General features: G+C 48.4%; 3 protein-coding genes across 4 annotated transcripts; all 3 read left to right on the top strand.

Annotated features, from left to right (window-relative positions):
- Positions 1 to 162: 162 nt before the first annotated feature.
- plbd2 (phospholipase B domain containing 2) lies at positions 163 to 5,441 on the top strand (the record flags this gene model as incomplete). The annotated part of the gene is made up of 12 exons (XM_083674034.1): positions 163 to 362; positions 620 to 713; positions 826 to 984; positions 1,270 to 1,370; positions 1,787 to 2,001; positions 2,194 to 2,288; positions 2,469 to 2,629; positions 3,032 to 3,127; positions 3,414 to 3,485; positions 3,644 to 3,796; positions 3,939 to 4,101; positions 4,270 to 5,441. 12 exons carry the CDS (start codon positions 163 to 165, stop codon positions 4,438 to 4,440), a joined length of 1,680 nt encoding a protein of 559 aa, XP_083530160.1. The 3' UTR covers positions 4,441 to 5,441.
- A 484-nt stretch (positions 5,442 to 5,925) lies between these two features.
- LOC310807634 (insulin-like growth factor-binding protein 3 receptor) lies at positions 5,926 to 10,421 on the top strand. Its single transcript, XM_083674185.1, has 7 exons — positions 5,926 to 5,999; positions 7,233 to 7,421; positions 7,555 to 7,819; positions 8,035 to 8,143; positions 8,598 to 8,748; positions 8,862 to 9,002; positions 9,247 to 10,421. The coding sequence occupies exons 2-7, from the start codon at positions 7,263 to 7,265 to the stop codon at positions 9,265 to 9,267; spliced, it is 846 nt and encodes a 281-aa protein (XP_083530311.1). The 5' UTR covers positions 5,926 to 5,999; positions 7,233 to 7,262; the 3' UTR covers positions 9,268 to 10,421.
- Positions 10,422 to 10,582: 161 nt separating this feature from the next.
- Positions 10,583 to 23,182, top strand: morc2 (MORC family CW-type zinc finger 2). 2 transcript variants are annotated; one of them, XM_083673836.1, is made up of 28 exons: positions 10,583 to 10,616; positions 11,405 to 11,561; positions 13,929 to 13,982; positions 14,159 to 14,193; positions 14,348 to 14,416; positions 14,641 to 14,731; positions 14,827 to 14,935; positions 15,273 to 15,432; positions 15,652 to 15,763; positions 15,971 to 16,096; positions 16,322 to 16,401; positions 16,485 to 16,567; positions 16,705 to 16,790; positions 16,938 to 17,078; positions 17,210 to 17,364; positions 17,471 to 17,599; positions 17,983 to 18,088; positions 18,213 to 18,345; positions 18,508 to 18,594; positions 18,690 to 18,968; positions 19,181 to 19,432; positions 20,062 to 20,226; positions 20,793 to 20,850; positions 20,951 to 21,089; positions 21,185 to 21,352; positions 21,448 to 21,541; positions 21,948 to 22,136; positions 22,237 to 23,182. In XM_083673836.1, exons 2-28 carry the CDS (start codon positions 11,494 to 11,496, stop codon positions 22,303 to 22,305), a joined length of 3,237 nt encoding a protein of 1,078 aa, XP_083529962.1. In that variant the 5' UTR covers positions 10,583 to 10,616; positions 11,405 to 11,493; the 3' UTR covers positions 22,306 to 23,182. The 2 variants fall into 2 exon arrangements, with proteins under 2 accessions (XP_083529962.1, XP_083529963.1); XM_083673837.1 differs by lacking the exon at positions 20,062 to 20,226.
- The last annotated feature ends 77 nt before the right edge of the window (positions 23,183 to 23,259 follow it).

Below are 23,259 nucleotides of genomic sequence, written 5' to 3'. Positions count from 1 at the left end.
AGACATGTATGACCCCTTAAGTACATGTAAACAAATAGTAGTTCTACAGTATATTGCTCAACAGTCACCTTTGGACCTGGTTGACAGTCAGGAGGGACTCTTATTTTGAAACGCCACTTCCAGTCGTCACCTGACGCGGTCATATGACTCGTCTTTGTCAAGATGGCGCTCACAGTCACGTCAACAACATTGGGAAACATTTCAATATTTTTTTTTGTTTTGTGTTTTTCATTGACTTCTATTCGAGCCGACATTTATTCCGCAGTCCTCGATGAACAATCTGGCCAATTGTCTTTGCACGAAGGCTACCGTAGCGACTATGTCGCCTGGGCGAACTTTACCGACGACATCCACAACTCCGGGTAAGTACAGCAGTGAAGAGGGGAGAATAGATCAGATATTATCTCTGTTTCTAACTCGTATCTCTAGTTACTGTCATGGACGTGTGGGAGCTGCGCCACTTATTCCGGATCATAATAAAGCCCATGAACTCGACGAATTGAATTCAATTTTCCTGGCAATGGCATGTATTTTGCTCTCAGCATCCACATTCAGCAGTGCCTAGGCTGGAGTTCGGGGTAGAGCTTCCTTTGGTTAATGTTGCGTCCTCCTCTCTCAGCTGGGCGTTTCTTGAGGTGACCACCAGTGGGCGCTATAACGACAGCCTCCAGGCGTACACAGCAGGAGCCGTGGAGGCTGCGGTTACCTCCCAGGTCAGGACCATCCCCAAATCAACTCAGCAACTCTAAGCCACTGTGCTAATTTCCTATTTGTTCTGCTTCACATACTGCTTATCTAAATCTGTTGCGTGTGCGTGTCTCACAGCTCATCTATAAGCACTGGATGAACACTCTGATGGGGTACTGCGGGCCTTATAAGTTTGAGACAGGTTACTGCGAGCGTCTGAAGGGTTACATCACAGCCAACCTGCAGTGGCTCAGAGAGCAGATAGAGGAGCAGCCACAGTCATCCTACTGGCACCAGGTAGTCATTAGTGTGTGTGTGTATGCGTGCATGCTCTTCATGGTCCAAACTGGCACAACACACACTCTCTCTCTCTCTCTCCCTCCCTCCCTCCCCCTCTCTCCCTCTCCCTCCCTCTCTCTCTCTCTCTCTCTCTCTCTCTCTCTCTCTCTCTCTCTCTCTCCCTCTCTCCCTCTCCCTCCCTCTCTCTCTCTCTCCCCCTCTCTCCCTCCCTCTCTCTCTCTCTCCCCCTCTCTCTCTCTCTCTCCCTCCCTCCCTCTCCCTCTCTCTCTCTCTCTCTCTCAGGTGCGTTTGGCTCTGTTGCAGCTGAAGGGACTAGAGGACAGTTATAATGACCAGCTGCTGTTTCCCAAAGGCCCTTTCTTCCTCAACCCCTTTGGCTTCCTGTAAGTGATGTCACAGTTGTTGTCAGAAAGGTTGGTCATGGTATCTCGTTCCAGGCCCTTTCACACAGGAACCCTGTTCCCTGCATCTCTGTGTGTGTGTGTCTCTCTCTCTCTCTCTCTCTCACACACACACACACACACACACAAAGACCAAGAGACATTATTCTTTGACATGGTGAATAGATCCAGTCTATCTATATACAGCTTTTCACCCTTCTGAACCCACCCTAGTCATCCCAGTTCTGACCCCCCCCCTCTCTGTGAACCCACCCTAGTCATCCCAGTTCTGACCCCCCCCCCCCCCCCCCTCTCTGTGAACCCACCCTAGTCATCCCAGTTCTGACCCCCCCCCCCCTCTCTGTGAACCCACCCTAGTCATCCCAGTTCTGACCCCCCCCCCCCCTCTCTGTGGCCAGACTGTTCCAGATGGGTGGAGATCTGGAGGATTTGGAGTCGGCCCTAAACAAATCCAGTCAATCACAACCGCTAGGCTCTGGATCATGTTCTGCTCTCATCAAGCTGTTGCCTGGCAACAAGGACCTGCTGGTGTCACATGATACCTGGAACACCTACCAATCCATGCTCCGCATCATGAAGAAATACAGCTTTGCCTATCAAGTGTCCCCTACAGGTAACTAACCTCCTAACTCCCTAACCCTCTCAGAGAGATATGCTACCCCAGTGTATCTCCTACAGGTAACTAACCCCGACCCCTCCAGTAACCTCATTCAGACTGTCTTCATGAACCCTCTCATATAGACCATGACTGTGTGGTTCTGTGCCCTGAGTCCTGGGTTCTGGGTTCTGTGTTCTGTGTTCTCAGACAGGGATATTCTCCCCGGAGGAACCCAGGCGTTCTCCTCCTACCCCGGATCCATCTTCTCTGGTGATGACTTCTACATTCTCAGCAGCGGGCTGGTGAGAGCTGTGTGTGTGTGTGTGTGTGTGTGTGTGTGTGTGTGTGTGTGTGTGTGTGTGTGTGTGTGTGTGTGTGTGGTTTGCACTGCATGGTAAACACTAACTGTCATAGAACTGTTTTAAGTAAATGGGATAGTTTAGCTAACTGAACTCATCCCATGTTCCTCGATTCCTCCACAGGTTACTTTGGAAACCACTATTGGCAACAGCAACCCCGCCCTCTGGAAGTTTGTTCGACCAACTGGAGCTGTCCTGGAGTGGTTGAGGAATATTGTGGCCAATCGGCTAGCTACAAATGGAAAGGAGTGGGCAGAGATTTTCAGCATGTACAATAGTGGAACGTGAGTGAACACACTTAGAATCTGTCCCTCCTAACCCCCCCAACCTCCACAACCTCCTCACCTTCCCAACCCCCCCTCTAGAGTGAACCTCTACAAGGAGTGAAGGAGGGCAGTTAGAGTCTTGGAACTGATGAATGTGAGCCAACATCACATGAGGTCAGCTGAGCTGTATGTGCGTGTTTGAGTCAGCTGACAGTTTTATCTCTCTGAGTCTTGCCCTCTTGTGTGTGTCAGAACTGATTTAGACCTACAGATCTCTCTCTCTCTCTCACACACACACACTCACACTCTCAGCCCTGGGACTTCTCAGTTAGAATTACTCAGGCCAGAGTTCAAAGGTGAATATCAGGCTGTTATCTCAGAGCTGCTGCGTTGTCATGTTGTTGTGTGTGTTTTGTGAAGGTACAATAACCAGTGGATGATCGTGGACTATAAACACTTCACCCCGGGGAAGACGGATATTAAGGAGCAACTCTTCACTGTGCTGGAGCAGATTCCGTAAGTCTGTGTACACACACAATGAACGCAAACCCACCCACCATGAACACCTCAACACACCCACCCTGTCCTCACATCAGCCCCTAACCAGCTTCTCAACACACCCACCCTGTCCTCACATCAGCCCCTAACCAGCTTCTCAACGCCATCCAACCCCTGAGACACCATGAACACCTCAACACACCCACCCTGTCCTCACATCAGCCCCTAACCAGCTTCTCAACGCCATCCAACCCCTGAGACACCATGTATGTCTCTCATCTCTCCCATGTCGTCACTGTTGTAGGGGGCTGGTCGTTTACTCCGATAAAACCCAGGAGCTGTTGGAGAAGGGCTACTGGGCCAGTTACAACATCCCGTAAGTACCAAGAACCACATCCTTCATTATGAATTAATTAAACTACAGAATGCAGGAATAGAGACTCAGAACCTCTCGTTTATTATTATTTCCATGAGATGTGATGCACACTGTGTGTGTGTGTGTGTGTGTGTGTGTGTGTGTGTGTGTGCGTGCAGGTACTATGAGGAGGTGTTTAACACCAGCGGCTGTAGAGAGCTGGTAGAGAAGTTTGGCCCGTGGTTCTCCCTGGACCAGAACCCCAGAGCTCAGATCTTCAGACGGAACCAGACGGAAGTCACAGACATGGACTCCATGGTCCGCCTCATGAGGTATGGCCAGCCAATAAGAAGCCTCACGTCAGATGTGTGACAGGAGGAGCTGGTAAAGACATGAGCACCATGCTAGTTCTGTGCTGCTGCCATCGTCCCTGCGTTACGACCCACTCATGAGTATCTGCCTCTCTCCTCACAGGTATAATAACTTCCAGGAGGACCCGTTGTCCCGGTGCGAGGGCTGCAACCCGCCTGCTAACGGGGAGAATGCCATCTCAGCCCGGTCCGACCTGAACCCTGCTAACGGGACGTATCCCTTCGGAGCCCTGAGACAGAGACCACACGGGGGAACAGACATGAAGGTATGCCTTTCTCTCTCACTCTCTGAACTCATTCAGACAGTCTGATGTCAGGTGTGATCTGAGGTCAGGTGTTCAGAGCAGTGACATCATGCCTCCTACATTGTATGTTAGTCTCTAGTGAGGCACTGATTGGCTGGTCTTTGTGTGTGTGTGTGTGTACTTGTGCAGGTGACGTCATATGGAATGTTCCGTGACTTTGGTCTGCTAGCGGTGAACGGGCCTACCTGGGACCAGGTACCACCCTTCCAGTGGAGCTCCTCCCCCTACAGTGACCTGATGCACATGGGCCACCCTGACACCTGGACCTTCACACCTGTACATGTCACCTGGTCCCCCTAACCCGGACCCCTCACCCCCCCTCACCCCTGGGCCTTCACAGACCTGTACATGTCACCTGGTCCCCCTAACCCGACCCCTCACCCCCCCTCACCCCTGGGCCTTCACAGACCTGTATACGTCACCTGGTCCCCCTCACCCCTGGGCCTTCACAGACCTGTATACGTCACCTGGTCCCCCTCACCCCTGGGCCTTCACAGACCTGTATACGTCACCTGGTCCCCCTCACCCCTGGGCCTTCACAGACCTGTATACGTCACCTGGTCCCCCTCACCCCTGGGCCTTCACAGACCTGTATACGTCACCTGGTCCCCCTCACCCCTGGGCCTTCACAGACCTGTATACGTCACCTGGTCCCCCTCACCCCTGGGCCTTCACAGACCTGTATACGTCACCTGGTCCCCCTCACCCCTGGGCCTTCACAGACCTGTATACGTCACCTGGTCCCCCTCACCCCTGGGCCTTCACAGACCTGTACATGTCACCTGGTCCCCCTCACTCCTGGGCCTTCACAGACCTGTATACGTCAACTGTAGACTTCTCTCTTACCGCTGTCCTTAACGCACTGTGATGTGTTTTATATCAAAAGGGAAAGGAATCCTAAAAGTGTTCTAGAATGCAGTACACTAGACCTGAAGATATGCGTGCATTTTCAGGTTAGCATGTTTATCTACAGCTCTGGTGTAACTGCATGTTAACGGATGTTATAACATACAACATATCTAGTCATGTGATATGACATCTGCTAAATCTCAGTTTTCAGTAAGAATGGATTTTCCAGTGCAAATGTAGAACATAAAACTTCAGATGCAATGAATTGCACTAGCCTATTAATTTAGGCAATATGAAATAAGATATTCTGGGTGCCATGATTAGATTTGAAAGGAATATTGCTGCTATGGTACTATTTTAATTTGAAGCATATCTCTACAATGACAATGTGATTTGATTTTTACTTGTTTTCATTTGATAAATGATTGTGCCATTAAAGATTTTTAATTTTATATGAATTGCTATGCTCTTCATTCTTAGTGTATTTACTTGTGGTCTGATTCTCATTTTGGGCCAATGTCAAACTTATGACGCCTTTCTGATATCAAAGACTTCAGATTCTGTTTGTCAGACAACATATAATATGACCTCAATTCTGTAATAATGTATATTGATCATCTGTGTAAAAAAAAAAAAAAACCGTTATATTGTCTGAGACTAAAAGAGGAACAACCTTAAAGAGACGCTACACGATTTTTGTTGCTAATTCTTCGATAACATTTTAGGTTAAGTGTTGATTATATGGTTCATGATATAATGTTAATCAGTCTCTTATCTCGTTAGACCATTCTTCCGTTCAAGGCCAACAAACTTTAGTAAAGTAATAATCTGCTCCTGGTCGTGGTGAAGTGTGCTCCCTTGAACCGGCGAGGGGGACTCTTACTCTGAAAGGTGGTCTCTGCTAGCTGGCTCGACCTTCCAGAGATGATCAGCTGAGCCGACAGTCTGCCTCGTCCTCCTTGGTGTCTGATTGCTCCTCCAAAACGGTTCGCTTCAAGATATGTCCAAAGGTAAATGCAACTTCGTCATGACTGGTTTTGTCGTTCAGAAAGCCTTTAGCAAGCTAGCTGACCTGTCGGATGGTTAGCTAACTTTTCCCAGCTAGCTCAGGTAGAAAGTTGCAGGCCTGCTGTTCTTCTTGTACTTTAACCGGAGGTGAACCCGCTGGAGAGGCTGAACACAGACCAGATAACAGGACAATCATTAACTCTGACTGACGAACACACGTATGTACGAGCAGCAACGGACGAGACCGTCAGTGTGGATGTGGAAGCTGGAGCGCCGATTCATCAGTTGTCCTGTCTCTGATGATGATGATGATGTTGTCCTGTCTCTGATGATGATGATGATGATGTTGTCCTGTCTCTGATGATGTTGTCCTGTCTCTGATGATGATGATGATGATGATGTTGTCCTGTCTCTGATGATGTTGTCCTGTCTCTGATGATGTTGTCCTGTCTCTGATGATGTTGTCCTGTCTCTGATGATGATGATGATGATGTTGTCCTGTCTCTGATGATGTTGTCCTGTCTCTGATGATGATGATGATGATGTTGTCCTGTCTCTGATGATGATGATGATGATGTTGTGGTGATGATGATGTGGTGATGATGATGATGTTGTGGTGATGATGCTTTTCTGCAGCACGCAGGAATACTGTTGCAGTGTGATGATAATGATCATGGAAGCTGGTGCTCGATATTAAATGAAGAGCTGCAGTTTGGCCAGAACAGTGACTGTGATGTTAACAGTGATGTTAGCCTGGCAGTCATCTGAACTATATGATTGTAGCACAGGCTGTACCATGCTTGTTATAGCTAGTCTGTATTGATAGCTAAGAGAACAGTAAGCCTAGTTCTCTCTCTGACAGGAGCTGTAACAGGAGTGATGACGGCTTAGTACCTCAAACCCGTTAGTGTTGATACAGTAGTTGAGTAGTTTTAACATGCAAGAGTAGCCCTACTAACCTGGTTAGTAAATTAGACCTGTATTTAAGTAGGGATAAGTGGTCATCGGTGGTGGTGATGAGAGGGATAGGACAGCGGTTCTGACCGGTACTGTTGATGAAAGGCCACTCGTTCTGGGCCACACAGGCCACTAAGATCTGTGGCGACAGCCCCGAGTCAGAGAGATGTGAGAGAGTCTGGGACTAAGTGAATTTTTGGAATAACCTGTATTTCAAGTGAATGACCTTTCTGTATGACCTCAACACTGGTGTAACAGGTGTTTGTGTTGTGTTCCAGGTGTGTGGAACGTGTGTGTGTGTGTGAGAGATGGGTTCCTGGCAGCCGGTCGCTAATTTGAGAGACTTCTTCTCCCAGCATCCTCCAGGAGTGACCTTCTTCCTGTGTCTGCTGACCCTGGCCCTCTCCCTCTTCTTCTTCAGCTCCTACAGTCACACACACACCCTGGCCAACCCTGATACTACACAGGTAAGAGTGTGTGTGTGTGTGTGTGTGTGTGTGTGTGTGTGTGTGTGTCTCTGGGTTTGCCCAATTCAGACACTACATGTGTATGTGCCTGAGGTGTATTGATATCTGATTTGTGAACACTGTTTCCTGTTAGGATTGGAACCAATTCCTGGCTTCTTTGTCCCGCTTCCAGCTGTGTACGACAGCCAATGTGACGGCGGCAGAGCCAGGTTATCTGGTCACCACGCCTCTGATTGGTGAAAAGACAGGCGGAACACCATTGGCTAACTCCTCCCAAGGCCTTTTTGCGTATCTGTCCCTGCAGGTGCCTCTGGCTCTGACACAAAGGTCAGCGAGCCGACCCCTGGGAGACCTGGGGCTACACACCAGCCTCTTGGCTCATCAGCTAGGCCTCACGGGTCAGTGTCTTCCTTCCACACACACACACACACAGAACTAACCAGAATAGCTTGAATAACCATTAAGTAGTGTTTGTTCTTAGACACAATCTCTATCTCAGAGCTCACACATGCCGGAACTCCAGACATAAGGAGTGTGTGAGTGTGTGTGTGTGTGTGAGAGAAGTTAAGTCCTCAGTAGGTGTATAAGCTTGTATTGCTGTTTCCTTCCTCAGGTGATGAGGTCGTGAACGTGACGATAAGAGTGTTCTCTCAGCCTGCAGGGGGCGGCCCTCTCACCTGCCTCACCATTACTGCCCCAGCACACATACTGCCCCCGACCCCGTGAGTTCCTCAGACATCTGTACTTCTGGACACAACGTGTGTGTGTGTGTGTGTAAAACCTTGTTTCTACTTGAACTCTGGAGCCGAGCCTATATATCGACTTGGCCCTCAATTTCTATTTCAGTTTCCATAATCTGTGTTGAAAACCAGTTGATGCTATAATGCTGTTTGCTAGCTGGCCCTCTCACAGAAAGCACTTAGTGGGATGTGGGGGCAGAATAGGCCTATAGTCATTCAGTTGAGATTTTTTTTTTTTTTACTTTCATCATAAACCAATACTTTTCAGTTTCAAGTTTATTTGTTACGTCTCATACACAAGTGCAGGGAGTAACATTTTTGGGCTCAGTTCCTTGACAATGCAGGATACAATACAAATAATACAAATACGCAGTAGTGCAACCTGAGTCTTTAGACCGCTCTAAATCCTGTATTGTAAAAACCGCTCTGTGTTTAGATTGCCCCCGGAGTGTCCAGCCAATGAGAAGATGGTATCTCCTGTCTCAGTGGTTGCTATGGAGATGACCAGTCAGAAGCCCTTAGTGACACAGACCTGTTACAGCCTACAGTCCACTTTCGACCCCGCATTCACAGCCATGCTGACGCAGGTACACACACACACACACACACGACTTCATACTCAAACTCACAGCTATGCTGCCTCATTTCTCTACTCTCACACTACCCTCTAATCTGGTGTGTGTGTGTGTGTGTTGTGCAGGAGCAGCAGGGTGTAGCAGAGCAGCACTTGTTGGAGGTGAGCGTGTGTCTGCTGGGAGTGTGTTTGCTGATGTGTCTCTCCGCCAGCTTCACACAGTCTCACACGCGCCGTTACCACAGTAATGGACTGGACCTGCACAGGGTAACACCGTTTTCAATACTGGAGGAGTAAATGGACATGTTTTACTGTTTGACATGTTTAGGTTAGTTAGGTGCATTTATCAAACCCATTCTTTACGTGTCATGTGCCCTTGGTGTTCTTCTCTTCTGTCCTGGTGCATTTGAACTCCAACCTGATGTCCAGGCCAGCGTGATGTTTGGGTGATGTTTGTGTACTATGCTGTCTGAGTTTTTAATCCAGGTGTCACGGTATGATTTCATTACAGGAGCCTCTAATAGACTCCTGAACCTCCCCACCACTCTGCAGCAATCAGCAGGACATGGAGGGAGGAAGAGAGGATGGTGGTGCAAAGGATGAAGGAAGGAGGGAAGGAGGCATAGTTGGATGAAGAAAAGATGGATGAATTGTTGTAAGAAGGACTGTAATAGTTAAAGTTAGTTACCATAGGGACCAGGCTGCCAACAAACAGTGCTTTCTGATTGGCTGTAATTTTAGACTGATTCTACTCTGGGAGTAGCTTGAGAACATTGTTACATTTGATTTATTAAACTTAATTTTTGAACAGGTTGTTACATCTCAAGTGTTTTTCATGAACATACTCATTTCAAATCTAATGCATCACTGAAAGGCTGACAGTCCAGAGCGCTGTGGCTTCATCAGATCAGACTCCACATCGGAGGTGTTACCTGACCTGCAGGGCAGAGGGGAACAGCTCCTCAAACTCAAACCATGACTGTCACAAACACACTGTTCTTTCATCTTGGGCCACTTGGCACTTCCATCCCGGTGGTGATATCCACTCACACTGGTCAGAGAGAAGAGTTGTCCTACCACTAATGGAATAATTTCCCGACAGCTGAGTAGCTGCCCAGCTTCTGCCAGTCTGAAAGCCTCTTGGTCATTTCTGATTGTGGTATGTTGTTGTTTCAACAACCTCTGTTGAATGCACCTATTATTATATGAGACTTTGTAGAAAACCTGTAACGTTTGTGCAAAATATACTGTTAACTCGATTGTACCGGACCTGCTGCTGAAAGCTCAGCTGGACAGCCACGATGTCCCAGTCAGTTACAGACAGTCAGTTAACTCTCAGTAGCAACGAGGAAGTCTGGTGGCGCTGCGTTGCTACACCTCCCTTCCCCAGGGAGGGTCATCAGTCTGGAGGAGGCTTAAGCACAAGTCCAGCAAACTACAGACATGTTATTCACACATTTCCTGTAACATATCTTTACGTTGAGGATGAACAACACAACGAGCTGGCTGGAGGTTTCAGAATAACACGTGGTTCTCCCTCTGACTACTGCCGCCGAAAAGAAATGAATACTATTAATAATAGTGCCCGTAACACTTTTGTGGACATACAATTCTCTGCTCACATTTTCAGGTGTAAGAAAAGTGGAATTGTATTCCTTCGAACAGCGAGTATCAGGTTCTCATCGCCGTCGCTTATCTTCGAAGCTGGAACATCTCACTTCCTGATCGGCCAGCAAAACAAACCAGACGGCTTCTGATTGGCTGGCGACGCAGGAGGGAGGCGGGTGTTTCCGTCCGGCGCCACGCCCCTCGTCCTGCTCCTCTCTGCGCATGTCTGAGACGGAGACGGACTGAGCCATTTCGCGGCCTTCTCCGGAGCTGGTGTGTGTGTGTGCATTCCGAAATTATTCTGTTTGTCGCTTCATTGTTTGCCGACGGATGTTTTACATTGACCGTAACTCTATCTGAACTCGCTGGCGTTTTAAACGGTTTGCAAAGTGGACCAGTACTTGCTAACCGGGCCTTTCCAGGTGTTTACTCGACTAGGAGGCTACATGAGGATGTCGCTGTAATGAGAGAATGTGGGTGGGTTGGGGGATATGACTGCTAGTTAGCGTTTTAAATCAGTGTACCAACCTTTTCTCGAAGACTGACTCGACATTACTGCCTGCCAACGTTGCCAACAGTCTCTTGTTGTACTTCCTCATCCATACTTGAGTAATAAAGCGGCGTCCGGACGAGTCTTTAGGAAGGTTGTTACATCTCGACCATGTCACCCCGCAGCCTCCCACGTGAGAGGGGCGGCTTCAGGGCGGCTTCCTTTGAAAGTGAAGCGGTTCACCTGGCGCGCGGTACGGTGGCGGAGGGGGGGGGGGGGTGCGGTGGCGGAGGGGGTGCGGGGGGGGCGGTGGCGGAGGGGGCGGTGCGGTGGCGGTGCACGGGGGGGGGGTAGAGAGTAGACCTAAACAGTCTTAACGAAGCCTAAACACTACCCCATGTAGACAAGGCTGCAGCAGTATGTCAACCATTCCAGGGATTAATCAGTGATTTAGTTGTTTCCTCTCTATGTATTATGCTCTGCATGAACGCACATTATCTCAGACCATTGTTTTTCCCCCATCCAAATACTTTTGTTTTGTTTAAACCAGTGAACTGTTGTGATTCTGTAGGTTCTCATGAACAGATCCACTCCACTGGACTGAAAGGAAGTCAGAAGGAAGACCAGGAAGAGAATAAGTAGTAGTTTTAGTGAGTGGTAATGGCCTACTCTAACTACAGCAGCCTGAATAGGGCTCAGCTCACCTTTGAGTATCTACACACCAACTCGTAAGTACCATCTTGGGGGGAAAATACACCCAATACAGACCACACATGCATCACACCCAGACCAATTCTCACACCACCAATGTTCACTTTGCCCAACATGCCGACTAATGCTTCCAGGGTTTCCTCGGCCCATGGGATAACTGTTTACTGATGACTGCAGTCAGCTGTGGTTGTACTGTATCAGTTTTACCCTCAGTCTGCGACTTGCACTGCACATGATCCACAACACAAGGTGGCCTGCGTGATTCAAAAGGAAAAACAGAGCTCTGAACATGAACCATGTGTATGCTGGTGGATTTTGAGAGGAGGCCACTCACTAGTGGTCTCCTGAGCCCAGGGCTTCACTGCCTCATCAGTGTAATCCAGGATGATGGGGCTCCAACCCCTTTCAAAGGCGAAGTTAGACACTATGAATATGAAACCTGCTTTCTGAGCATCACTGTGAGTCTGAAGACAATGGAAGGACAGAAAAAAGGAATGACGTTGACTGTTATGGAACAATGAACAATGAATCTGAGCAACACCTGTTGGACACCTCTGTGGACCTCTGGGATGTTTGGTGTTGTGTAATTGATTTGGGTGCTGATGTTATCAGTTCCAAGGTCACTGCTATGTGAGAGAGCCAGACAGGAGACTCTTTCTGCAGCTGCTGTGTCTTACAAAACAAGATTAGACAGAAGGAAGCACCATAGAGGCCAGGAGGAGCCGGGACATTAACACCATCAAACAATACTGCAAGGATCAACGTTATCTTATGCCACCTGGCGCATGTAAGGCCCCTTTTCAATGTGCATGAGCATGGACCTCTCAATCATTAGGGATAAGAGTATAAACATGATCCAAGAGTATTCAGGAACATGGTCCAAGATTGGTACGGTCCAAGACAAATACCAGTGGCAGATCATCACTCCTCATTGAACAGTGTTTTTGTATTTCCTGTATCAAGAATGAGCTGACACTATCCATCCCCTCCAATAATCAAAAGGAAAATACTAAGGTATGTTAAACGTAATGGGATGAAGGAGTCTGACAGGCCAGATGAGGCTCTTATGGAGAGGACAGGAGAGGGACCACCATGGAATGTCAATGAAGCCCCAGTACCCACAGGAGAAGAAACTCCTTGCAATGTTGAAAAGACTCCAAGACGCAGGAGAGGGAAGCAGCGCTCTTGGGAAGCAGTTGAGACTTGTTGCTGATATTCAACGTGTCAGTGCAGAGAGAAACAGCTAAATGTTTGTCTTCAAATCAATCAAATGTTATGAGAACTGTGGATCATCATAATTATCAAACTTTGCACAAGAGAAAGTTGTTTCAATCACAAGCAGATGAATTAGACTTGGAGCTTTCTAGATATACCACGGTTGAGAGAGCACAGAGAACCCAAATGCTTCTTAAATGTTGCCTGAGCCAATCCCAGTGGGACATTCATGCTGGGAATCTCAGCCAGCCACTGGGTAGCAGACGTGTATCAGCTAGATAGCGTTGGCTTCTACTATTGTGTGATAGCGTCCTTCTCTGGAGCTTTTAAACCCAAATATCGCTCGGCAACAAGGATGACTTCCGCAAGCAGAAGATTCAGGGTCAATCCCCACGGTCTCTGTGGAGGAGGTCAAAAGGTGGCGATTGCAGCAGTGTTGGCTTTACTATTGTGCCGGAACGTCACTCCCTGGAGACATGGAAGCCCAAATGAGGATGACATTATGTAGTAAATGAAGGAATGTGGCCTAGAGATGCTGTGATGACTTTCCACAGTAAATTCCGATGTCCAATGAAGCCTGTTGATGGATGGGTGGCGTGATGTTAATACTGTATGAGGAAGACTCTGGAGTAAGAAAAGGTTCTAGGCCTTCATCTTCTCTGTAAAGGATGAAAAAAGAAACAGCCGTAAGAAAAAGTGCTGATGTGATTTATCATATGAGGCAATTTTCTACAACAGTTTTTTGGCAACAGTCATTCGGGAGTTTTGATCTTCTTTTTGTCCTTGCTGCTGGTCCCCTGGGTCCTACCTACACAGCCAGACCCCCCCATCCCTGGCCACCACCAACCAGACCCCCCCATCCCTGGCCACCACCAACCAGACCCCCCCATCCCTGGCCACCACCAACCAGACCCCCCCATCCCTGGCCACCACCAACCAGACCCCCCCATCCCTGGCCACCACCAACCAGACCCCCCCATCCCTGGCCACCACCAACCAGACCCCCCCATCCCTGGCCACCACCAACCAGACCCCCCCATCCCTGGCCACCACCAATACCCCATAATCATTTCATACTCCCTGCCCGCCACTACCCAGACTCTCTTTGCCATTCTGCATTATTGCTCCTTATGGGATAAATAAATATGGCTGTTGTACTGTGTTTCCAGGACAACCCACGAGTTTCTTTTTGGAGCTCTGGCAGAGCTGGTGGACAACTCCAGGTACTGCTAATGAGTTGAACCACTCTTCTGTTAACTAAACACACTCTACTGTACCTGTATATGTGCTGCTAAATCACTTAAAATAAAACTTCATATAGGAGGAACAGTGACATGTAGCAGTGTCTGGTTATGCTTACCCTGATTGGTCATACACCTGTCGATCATCTGTCCTACAGGGATGCAAATGCAACCCGGATCGACATCTACACAGGTACACTATGCACACATATACACACACACACACACACACACACTGCAAATCCAACACATACACACACATACACATACACACACACACACTGCAACTCCAACACACACCTACCGTCATGTTCTAACCTGTGTATTGCACCTCCCCTGGCTGACAGAGAAGAGACAAGACCTCCGTGGAGGCTACATGCTCAGTTTCCTCGACGACGGGACAGGAATGGATCCCAGTGAGTGCCACACTGACGTCACTCATACAACGACTACAGTAGACAGGGTTCTACCTCACAGAGACTGAGGTCCAAGTTATACTAGCATGCCTCATGGTAGGGTGAGTCAAACAAGTCAGTCTTAGGTCTGCAGCTTTGAACCACGCTAATCGTTGTCTCTTTCTCTACATCTCTCTCTCTCTCTCTCTCCAACTGTCACTCTCTTCTCCATCCTTCACTCTCAGGTGAAGCTACTCATGTGATTCAGTTTGGGAAGTCCAGTAAGCGAACTCCAGAGTCCACTCACATCGGCCAGTATGGCAACGGGCTCAAATCGTAAGAGACTCCCAGATGAAGCTGACACAGTCCCCACTAGATGTGTTGTGTCTTTGGAGGTTATTGACTTACTGTGGTGTGTCTGTGTTCTTTAGGGGCTCCATGCGTATTGGGAAGGACTTCATCTTGTTCACTAAGAAGGAGAACACACTCACCTGCCTGTTCCTGTCTAGAACATTCCATGAAGAGGAGGGGCTGGATGAGGTCAGGGTCAGGGGTCAGGGGTCAGCTCTAGGGGTTTAATCTGGCAGTAAAGCGTAGGATGTCTTTTGCTGAATCCCAAATGGACTCCTAGCACCCAGGCTCTTTATGTAGATCTGAAAGGACTGCAGAGGTGTATCCAATAGGGCCATGATTTCACCAATTTCTGTTGCTTCTACCTGTCTAATCCATTCAGCATGTATGGCCTGTACAGTAACGCTGCTGTTCTTCCCTGTAGTCTGAGTGACTGGCTCTGTCAGGTGATGAGGGTAGGACTCAGTAAGATGGAGGCTGTCCTTAAAGCCTTTGTGTAACCTTCAGTTATTCTCCCCTCTGTCAGGTGATCGTGCCTCTCCCCACCTGGGACCTGAAGACCAGGCAGCCAATCACAGCGGACCCTGAGAAGTATGCCATTGAGACAGAGCTCATCTACAAGTACTCTCCTTTTAAAACGGAACAACAGCTGATGGAGCAGTTCAACAAGATAGAGGGGAGCAGTGGTAAGTTATATATATATATATATATATACATTTGTCGTTTAATTGACGCTTTTATCCAAAGCAACTTCCATTGCAGTGAGTGCATACATTTCAGTATATATGGTCCCAATGGGAATCAAACCCACAACCTAAGCGTTGTTAACGCCATGCTCTACCAACTGAGCCACAGAGGACATTCTGGGTGTGGATGGGGGTGTTTTAATAGTCGTGTGTGTGTAGGTACTCTGGTGATCATCTATAATCTGAAGCTGATGGATACTAGAGAGCCAGAGTTGGATGTAGAGACAGACCACCAGGATATTCTGATGGCTGGGACCCCAGCAGAGGGAGTGTGAGTACTACTCTGTGTGTGTGTGTGTGTGTGTGTGTGTGCGTGTGCTTTCTTGCGTGCCTGTGTGAGTAAAAACAACCATAAACATGAGGGAAAGGTCATATTTTGGATAAACATTAGCAGTGTAAAGGTGCATGACTAGCCTGTCCTTACGGTGGTGATCAGGACTGTGTGTGCGTGGTGATGACATCACTTCCATCCCCTCAGTAAGCCAGAGCGCCGATCATTCCGAGCCTACGCAGCGGTTCTGTACATTGACCCACGCATGAGGATCTTCATTCAGGGACACAAAGTCAGGACCAAGAGACTGTCCTGCTGCCTTTATAAACCTAGGTAACACACACACACACACACACACACACACACACACACACTTCACAAAGAGATGTTCGTGCACCTCATAGAAATCCAGGTGCTCTACTCTAGTACAGTTTATACAACAACTGTGTCTGTGTGTCTGTGTGTCTGTGTGTGTGTGTGTGTCTGTGTCTGTGTGTCTGTGTGTCTGTGTGTCGTGTGTGTGTGTGCGTGCGTGCGTGCGTGCGCGCGTGTCGTCAGGGTGTACAAGTACACGTCAACTCGTTTCAAAACCCGTGCTGAGCAGGAAGTGAAGAAGGCTGACCACCTCGCAAAAATCGGTGAGTCTCCATTAGACAGAACTGTCCCAACCTGTTCTACCCACGTATCTCTCCTGTGCTGTGGCTGACTGTCTGTCTTTCAGCGGAGGAGAAGGCTCGCGAGGCGGAGAGCAAGAGTTTTGCTCTGGAGGCCAAGCATGGCGATGACCTGTCCAGAGATGCACGGGTAAGAACACACACACACACACACACACACACACAAAATGAACCATCACAGTGTTACATGGAAGTTGTTCTCTTAATTCTATAAACATGGCAATATCTTGACCCACTTGCAAAATGGTGCCCGGTCCTCTTCCCCAGGCGATGCTGAGGAAGGCCCAGGAGTCGGCCATGATGCTTCGTGGAGATGCAGACATGAAGAGGAAGATCCAGGAGACCAAACAGAAGTCAGTTGAAACAACCAACAACAAAAACAATTGTTTAAATACAACATGAATAAAATTAAGTTAGTCACAACTATAAAACGTACACACCCCTCCTCCTCCTCTCTCTCTCTCTCTCTCTCTCTCTCTCTCTCTCTCTGCCCCTCTCAGAGCGTTAAAGGAGCCTAAGGAGCTGAGTTTCATCTTTGGGCTGAACATCGAGCAGAGGGACCTGGATGGGATGTTTGTGTACAACTGTTCTCGCCTCATCAAACTGTACGAGAAGACAGGACCTCAACTGGAGGGAGGCATGTGAGTTACACACACACACACACACACACACACACACACGTATGTAACTGAAGAGGAAATGTGCTAATTGTGGACTTAATGCTTAAGTCTACTATCAACTAGAAATGCATGTTTGTTTGTGTGTCTGTCAGGGCGTGTGGAGGCGTGGTGGGGGTTGTGGATGTTCCCTACCTGGTTCTGGAGCCCACTCACAACAAGCAGGACTTTGCAGACGCTAAAGAGTATCGACATCTTCTGAAAGCCATGGGAGAACACCTGGCCCAGTACTGGAAGGACAGCAGCATCGGTGAGACCCACGCAGCAGAACACAGTCACCCTGACACAACCGCTTAACCACTGTAGAATGGTTACAAATGTTTATGTGTTTGTTTGTGTGTGTGTGTGTGTTGTAGCTCAGAAGGGCATCGTTAAGTTTTGGGATGAGTTTGGGTACCTGTCTGCCAGCTGGTCCTCGGCCCCCTCCTCAGAGCAGAGGTACAAGAGACGTCGGGCCATGGAGATTCCCCTCACTATACAGTGTGGTAAGTTGCCATGGAGATTCCCCTCACTATACAGTGTGGTAAGTTGCCATGGAGATTCCCCTCACTATACAGTGTGGTAAGTTGCCATGGAGATTCCCCTCACTATACAGTGTGGTAAGTTGCCATGGAGATAGCCCTCACTATACAGTGTGGTAAGTTGCCATGGAGAGTCCCCTCACTATACAGTGTGGTAAGTTGCCATGGAGATTCCCCTCACTATACAGTGTGGTAAGTTGCCATGGAGATAGCCCTCACTATACAGTGTGGTAAGTTGCACTCAGGCACACAGTAACATTCAGTACAGAAACAAGGACACTGATCCCCTTCTCCCCTCCTCCCCTTCTCCTCTTCTCCCCTCCTCCCCTTCTCCCCTTCCTCTCCAGATAAGTGTTTAAAGTGGAGAACTCTGCCGTTCCAAATGGATGCAGTGGACAAACGTTATCCAGACAGCTGGGTGTGTCTGATGAATCCTGACAGCACCCAGGACAGGTACACACAGACACACTCACTGTTACATATCTGTATGTGCTACAGCAAGGATATGAGGGAACTATTGGCATCATTGTGTGTGTGTGTGTGTGTGTGTGTGTGTGTGTGTGTGTGTGTGTTTTAGGTGTGATGCAGCAGAGCAGAAGCAGAACGTACCGTGTGGAGTTCTAAGGAAGGACAAGCAGACATCTGAGGATAAACAGAAAGAGCTCACAGACAAGATCAAACAGCAGCAGGAGAAACTTCAGGCCCTTCAGGTAGACACACAGTTACAGTTAGAGACATGCACTCCTTTTTCAGAGGGGAACTCTCATGTTTGTTGAATAAACTAACTTGAGCCTAAACTGTTGGTGATGAATGGCGTAAATCTGCACCCCCTAACGTGTGTGTGTGTGTGTGTGTGTGTGTCCTCTCCTCAGAAAACTAGCACTGTCAGATCTTCAACAGACGTGAAGAAGTTACCTTTCGACATCAGCTTGAGACCAAACACAGAGAGCTCTCCTCAGGTACCTCACACTGGAACATTCTCTCTCTCTCTCTCTCTTTCTAGATATAATATAATATATATATGAATGACTCTTCTGTTCTCTGTGTCTCCTAGGCAACCAGGTCGTCAGAGCGAGTGACACGACCCCGCTCCCCTCCCTTACCTGCCGTCCTCAAAAACCCCCCAAGCTTCCCTCCGTCCCTCAGCCGCAAACCCACTAATGCCCCGCGGCCCTCCCGGACTGCTGCTGCACCCCCCCCTCCCTCCCCTGCCCCCAAAGCTGACCTATCTAAAGCCAGAGCCGCAACAAAGGCCTCACCCCCAGCTGCAAAACCCACCCCCAAGGCCCCGGCCAAGACCCCTGCCAAGACCCCTTCATCCAGCCGCACTCGGGTAAGTGTGTGGTCGGTCATTAGCTTGCTGGGGTTTAGTTTTTGTGACTATTGCATTGGTTTATATTTCAGTCAAAAGTGCACCTGAGGTAACAAAGAAAACCAATTCCATTTGAACTAGATATACACCAGGCAGGCTAGGTGAACAGTAGGATGCGTGACATTGGACAGAAAGCAGAAATGATGGTAGTAATATCCATGTTCTCTCTGCAGACTCCAGCCAAATCCTCTCCTGCCAAACCAACCACAGCTGCCAGCAGCCAACGCAAGAGAGTGATAGAGCAGGAAGAGAGTGAGGAAGAAGAAGAGGAGGAAGAGGAGGAGGAGGAGGAAGAAGAGGAGGAGGAGGAGGAGGAAGATGAAGAGGAACCACAGCCCAAGAAATCCAAGATGGCATCGGCAGTTGGGAATCGTGGTAAAGCGGTTGAGAAGGCATCTCCAGGCAAATGGGGCAAGGTGACAGAGGTACGTGTACACACACACACACACACACACACACACTAAACTACTTCTCAGACTTCCAAGTGTGTTGATGAGCATCCATCTTTCTCTGTTAAGACCCGGGTCAAGTCGCTGCTCAGCAGATTCAGGCTCAGTTCTGTGTTGTTTTGTTTTGTGTCAATTCAACACATTTTTCAGTTCAGTTCCAGCAAGAAGAACCTCTTGCTTTGCACGCATAGACAGACCAAAAGATGGAGAGACCTCGTTAAGGAGGGAGGAGGTGAATGAGGGCACATGAAAAGGAAAAAGGATGGAGTAAAGTTAGAGGAAGAAAAAGAAGGCTGCCTTGGCTGAGGAGAAGTGGAGGTCCTTCAAAAACGACTGAGAAAGGAGATGTAGAAGCACGTCAGTCCATTGCGCACGTGTCAGAAGTGAGCAGGCCTCTATCAAGTAGTAAAGCAGAGCGACATGGAGGGGAGTTTATTAGAAATTATCTAGAAATATGCTTTTTCAAGTCCCCAAACAGAGATAGCAAATGGAGAGAGGGCTAGAGTTCCACAGCGCCCCGTGGTGCAGGTCTTCTTCATGCAGCGTTGAAGTGGAACAGCGAGGCTGCAGCTGCAATCAGACCCACTCTGCTGTTGACCCTGTAGGTGGCCAAGCTCCCTCCCAGTGCTAAGCTCCCCCAGCCTGAGAAGAGGAGCGTAACCATGGCAACATCCCGGCCGACCCCTGCGACGCCACCCCCAACCAGCAGAGCGTTGCCCTCCTCCACCCCTAAACTCACCCCCACCCCACAGCCTGGGGCTAAAGTCAAGGTACACACACACACCTTCCACCCTTCAGCTGAGGACCAAGGTATTCACTACTGTAACCCTCACCTTCAGCCGAGACCAAGGGCTCCTCTCCTTCTCAACTAACTCAACTAGGAAATAGAATGGGTCCTGTCTTCTACTAACTCTGCTGTACATGGAAGGGGTCCTCTCCAGCTCTCCTTAATGACCTGAAATGAAACAGGTCTTCTCAAATTTAACTCTAAAGGTGATGGGTCCTGTCCTTCTCCCCTAACTCCACTCTAAATGGAATGGGTCCTGTCCTACTCTCCTGTCTACTCTAAATGGAATGGGTCCTGTCCTACTCTCCTGTCTACTCTTTATGGAATTGTCTCGACTCTAAATGGAATGCGTCCTCTCCTTCTCACTTTGGAGTTTGCTGTCTCTTTTCTATTTCCATCCTTGGGTTTCCTGCACAGATGTAACGGTGTCGGGACCAGCCCGACAGGACACGCTGACTGACTGTCCAGTGGATAGGTTCTGGTGGGATTCTGGGTTGTGAGTGTTTTTAATGTACTGCGTTTTCACGGACTGTGTTGTGCATCTTTCAGGTGTCTGATAGTGATGGAGAGGAGGGCCCAGAAAAGGCTCTGAAGAATCCTCAGAAAGGTGAGAGATGAGTTCCACTGCTCTCAGACTGAACACAGACAGTGGGACAGCGGGACAGCGGGACCTGGGCTGTAATGAAGCTGTGTGTTCCCTCCTGCAGATAAGGGTCTGCTGGTGGAGGTGCGTGTGAGCAAGGAGTGGTACACAGGCCGAGTGGTTGCCGTGGAGACCAGTAAGCAGAGTGTCCGCTGGAAGGTGAAGTTCGACTACGTGCCCAGATCCACCCCCAAGGACCGCTGGTACGGACACACACACACACGCACACACACACACACACAGAAATATATATGTGTGCATTCTGTCTGTTGTCTTACCCGTCTGTGTGCGTTTGTAGGGTGTTTAAGGGCAGTGAGGAGGTGAGGTTGATGCGGCCCCCCTCCCCCGTCACTCAGACCCCTGACACACAGCAGGAGACAGAGAAAGGAACCGCCCCCATGGAACCTGACACCACCCAACCAGGAACCAGCCGAGAGGTGACTGACAGCCTGGTCACCATGATGAGGTAACCTAATGATGTCATCGCTGGTCTTTTCTCTGTCCCTTGGATATGATGTCACCGCTGCTGTGTGATGGTGTGTGTGCATGTTCTCTCTCCAGGACACTGCTCCGTTATTTCTTTCCCCCTGATTTCCGGATCCCAAAAGATGACGTCAACAGTATGACAGCAGAGGAGCTGGTGGCCTTCCCCATGGTAAGACTGACCCCTGACCCCCACAACCCTTACCCTAATCCTCAATTACAGAGATCTAATCTGGTCTCTCCAGGCTTTGATCTGCAAGGTTCTGAAAGCCTGGTCAGACTCTGCTTTTCAGTCAGTTCTCCAGACGAATCATCATGTCATGGAGGTGAGGCTCCAGATGGAAAAATCCTGGGATGTTTTCATAATTCGACTTGGTCAGTTTAAGTTTCATTTGGTTTCTTTACATCGTGAGGTAGATGGCTACAAGCACGCTGAAGAAGGTGAAGTTAGAGGGAACGGATCTGGAGAAGTTAAACAAAGCTGAGTTGGAAACAGGAAGAGATGGGTTATCACGAATGGAAGAGAGGCATGCGTGAGTACTGTGTCTGTATCTGATCCTGTCCCCGTGTCCCTGTAGAAGGAGTACTTCCAACAGTATGAGTTGGGTCTCCAGTCACTTTGTAACTCGTACCAGAGCAGAGCTGACGCCAGGGCCAAAGCCGTGGAGGAGAAGAGCAGCAGCGCGGAGACTAAGCTGAGGGAGGCCGATGAGAAACTACAGAAACTACGAACCAACATTGTAGCTCTGCTACAGAAAGTACAGGAGGTAGTTATACACACACTGTCTCTCTCACACGTGCGTACACACACACACATACATGTACAGTCATACACTGAATACTAACGTCTCTCCTTCCCTCCTGCAGGACATTGACATAAACACAGATGATGAACTGGACGCTTACATTGAAGACTTGCTCACCAAGGGAGATTAGAAAGGAGAGGAGGAGAGAAGGATGAACAGAGACACACACAGACACACAGACAGAGTGCAGCCTCCACTCGGTTCCTGACTCACAAGACAGCTCTCCACTCTCTCCTATTGTAGACTCTGGTTGGTCTGTGCCTCTGTTCATGTGGGATTGATGGTGAGGGCGTCCATGTTTGTGGAGCAGAGGGTGTGGCTGATACAGGCTGACCTCATCTGAGGATGCCCTCTGTCGTTTGGTTTGTTTTTATAAAACTGCAGTATCTTTATCTTTCTGTTTCTGTTAAGTTAGCGTCTCCATCCTCTCTGGGTTTGTACAGGTTTTATGGTGGTCCCACTGAAGCTAGCCCGTTAGCGTGTAGCGCATGTCTCATTTTAGTCTTTTTATATAGCCGATATGTATGCTAATCTGTATTAAACCAACAAGTCTTGATTGACTGTAGAACAAAACTGTCTTGAATAGGTTATATCCCAGTATTCCCATCCCATCCCTAAAGCTTATCAGGTTTACCAACCAAACTATTGGAGGTGTTTAACACCCACAAGACTAAGCTACTTACTGCGTTTTATCAGTATGATTATTCCCCCAATACTTCATCTTGACTCGACTGTTCACTTGTTCACTGTTTTCATTTTGGTCTCAAAGTTATTGTCTGGATTTCAAATAACCGGCTTTTCTGTTTTGAGTTATTTAAAATGATTTGTTCATAGTATCAAAGAGGATGCATCAGTGGCCAAGTTTCTTCTAACGGACATTTTTAACATGTCATGGAAAGTTTTATTAAAAGATGGACGTCATGTTGGCCGTTCTCATCGGAACAAAAGATGCTGTATTTTTGACTAATCTCTATATGAAGCAACAATAAAAACAGGTTCCCAGACAACTCTACTACATGTCTATTATATCCATATCTTGAATATCATTATTACTGTTTAGTTTTTTTATAATGTGACTGGGCAC

Source organism: Argentina silus (assembly GCF_951799395.1).
Source record: "Argentina silus genome assembly, chromosome: 7".
Lineage (NCBI taxonomy): Eukaryota > Metazoa > Chordata > Actinopteri > Argentiniformes > Argentinidae > Argentina > Argentina silus.
The sequence above is the reverse complement of the archived record's forward strand: the minus strand, read 5'-3'. Positions and strand labels throughout refer to the sequence as shown.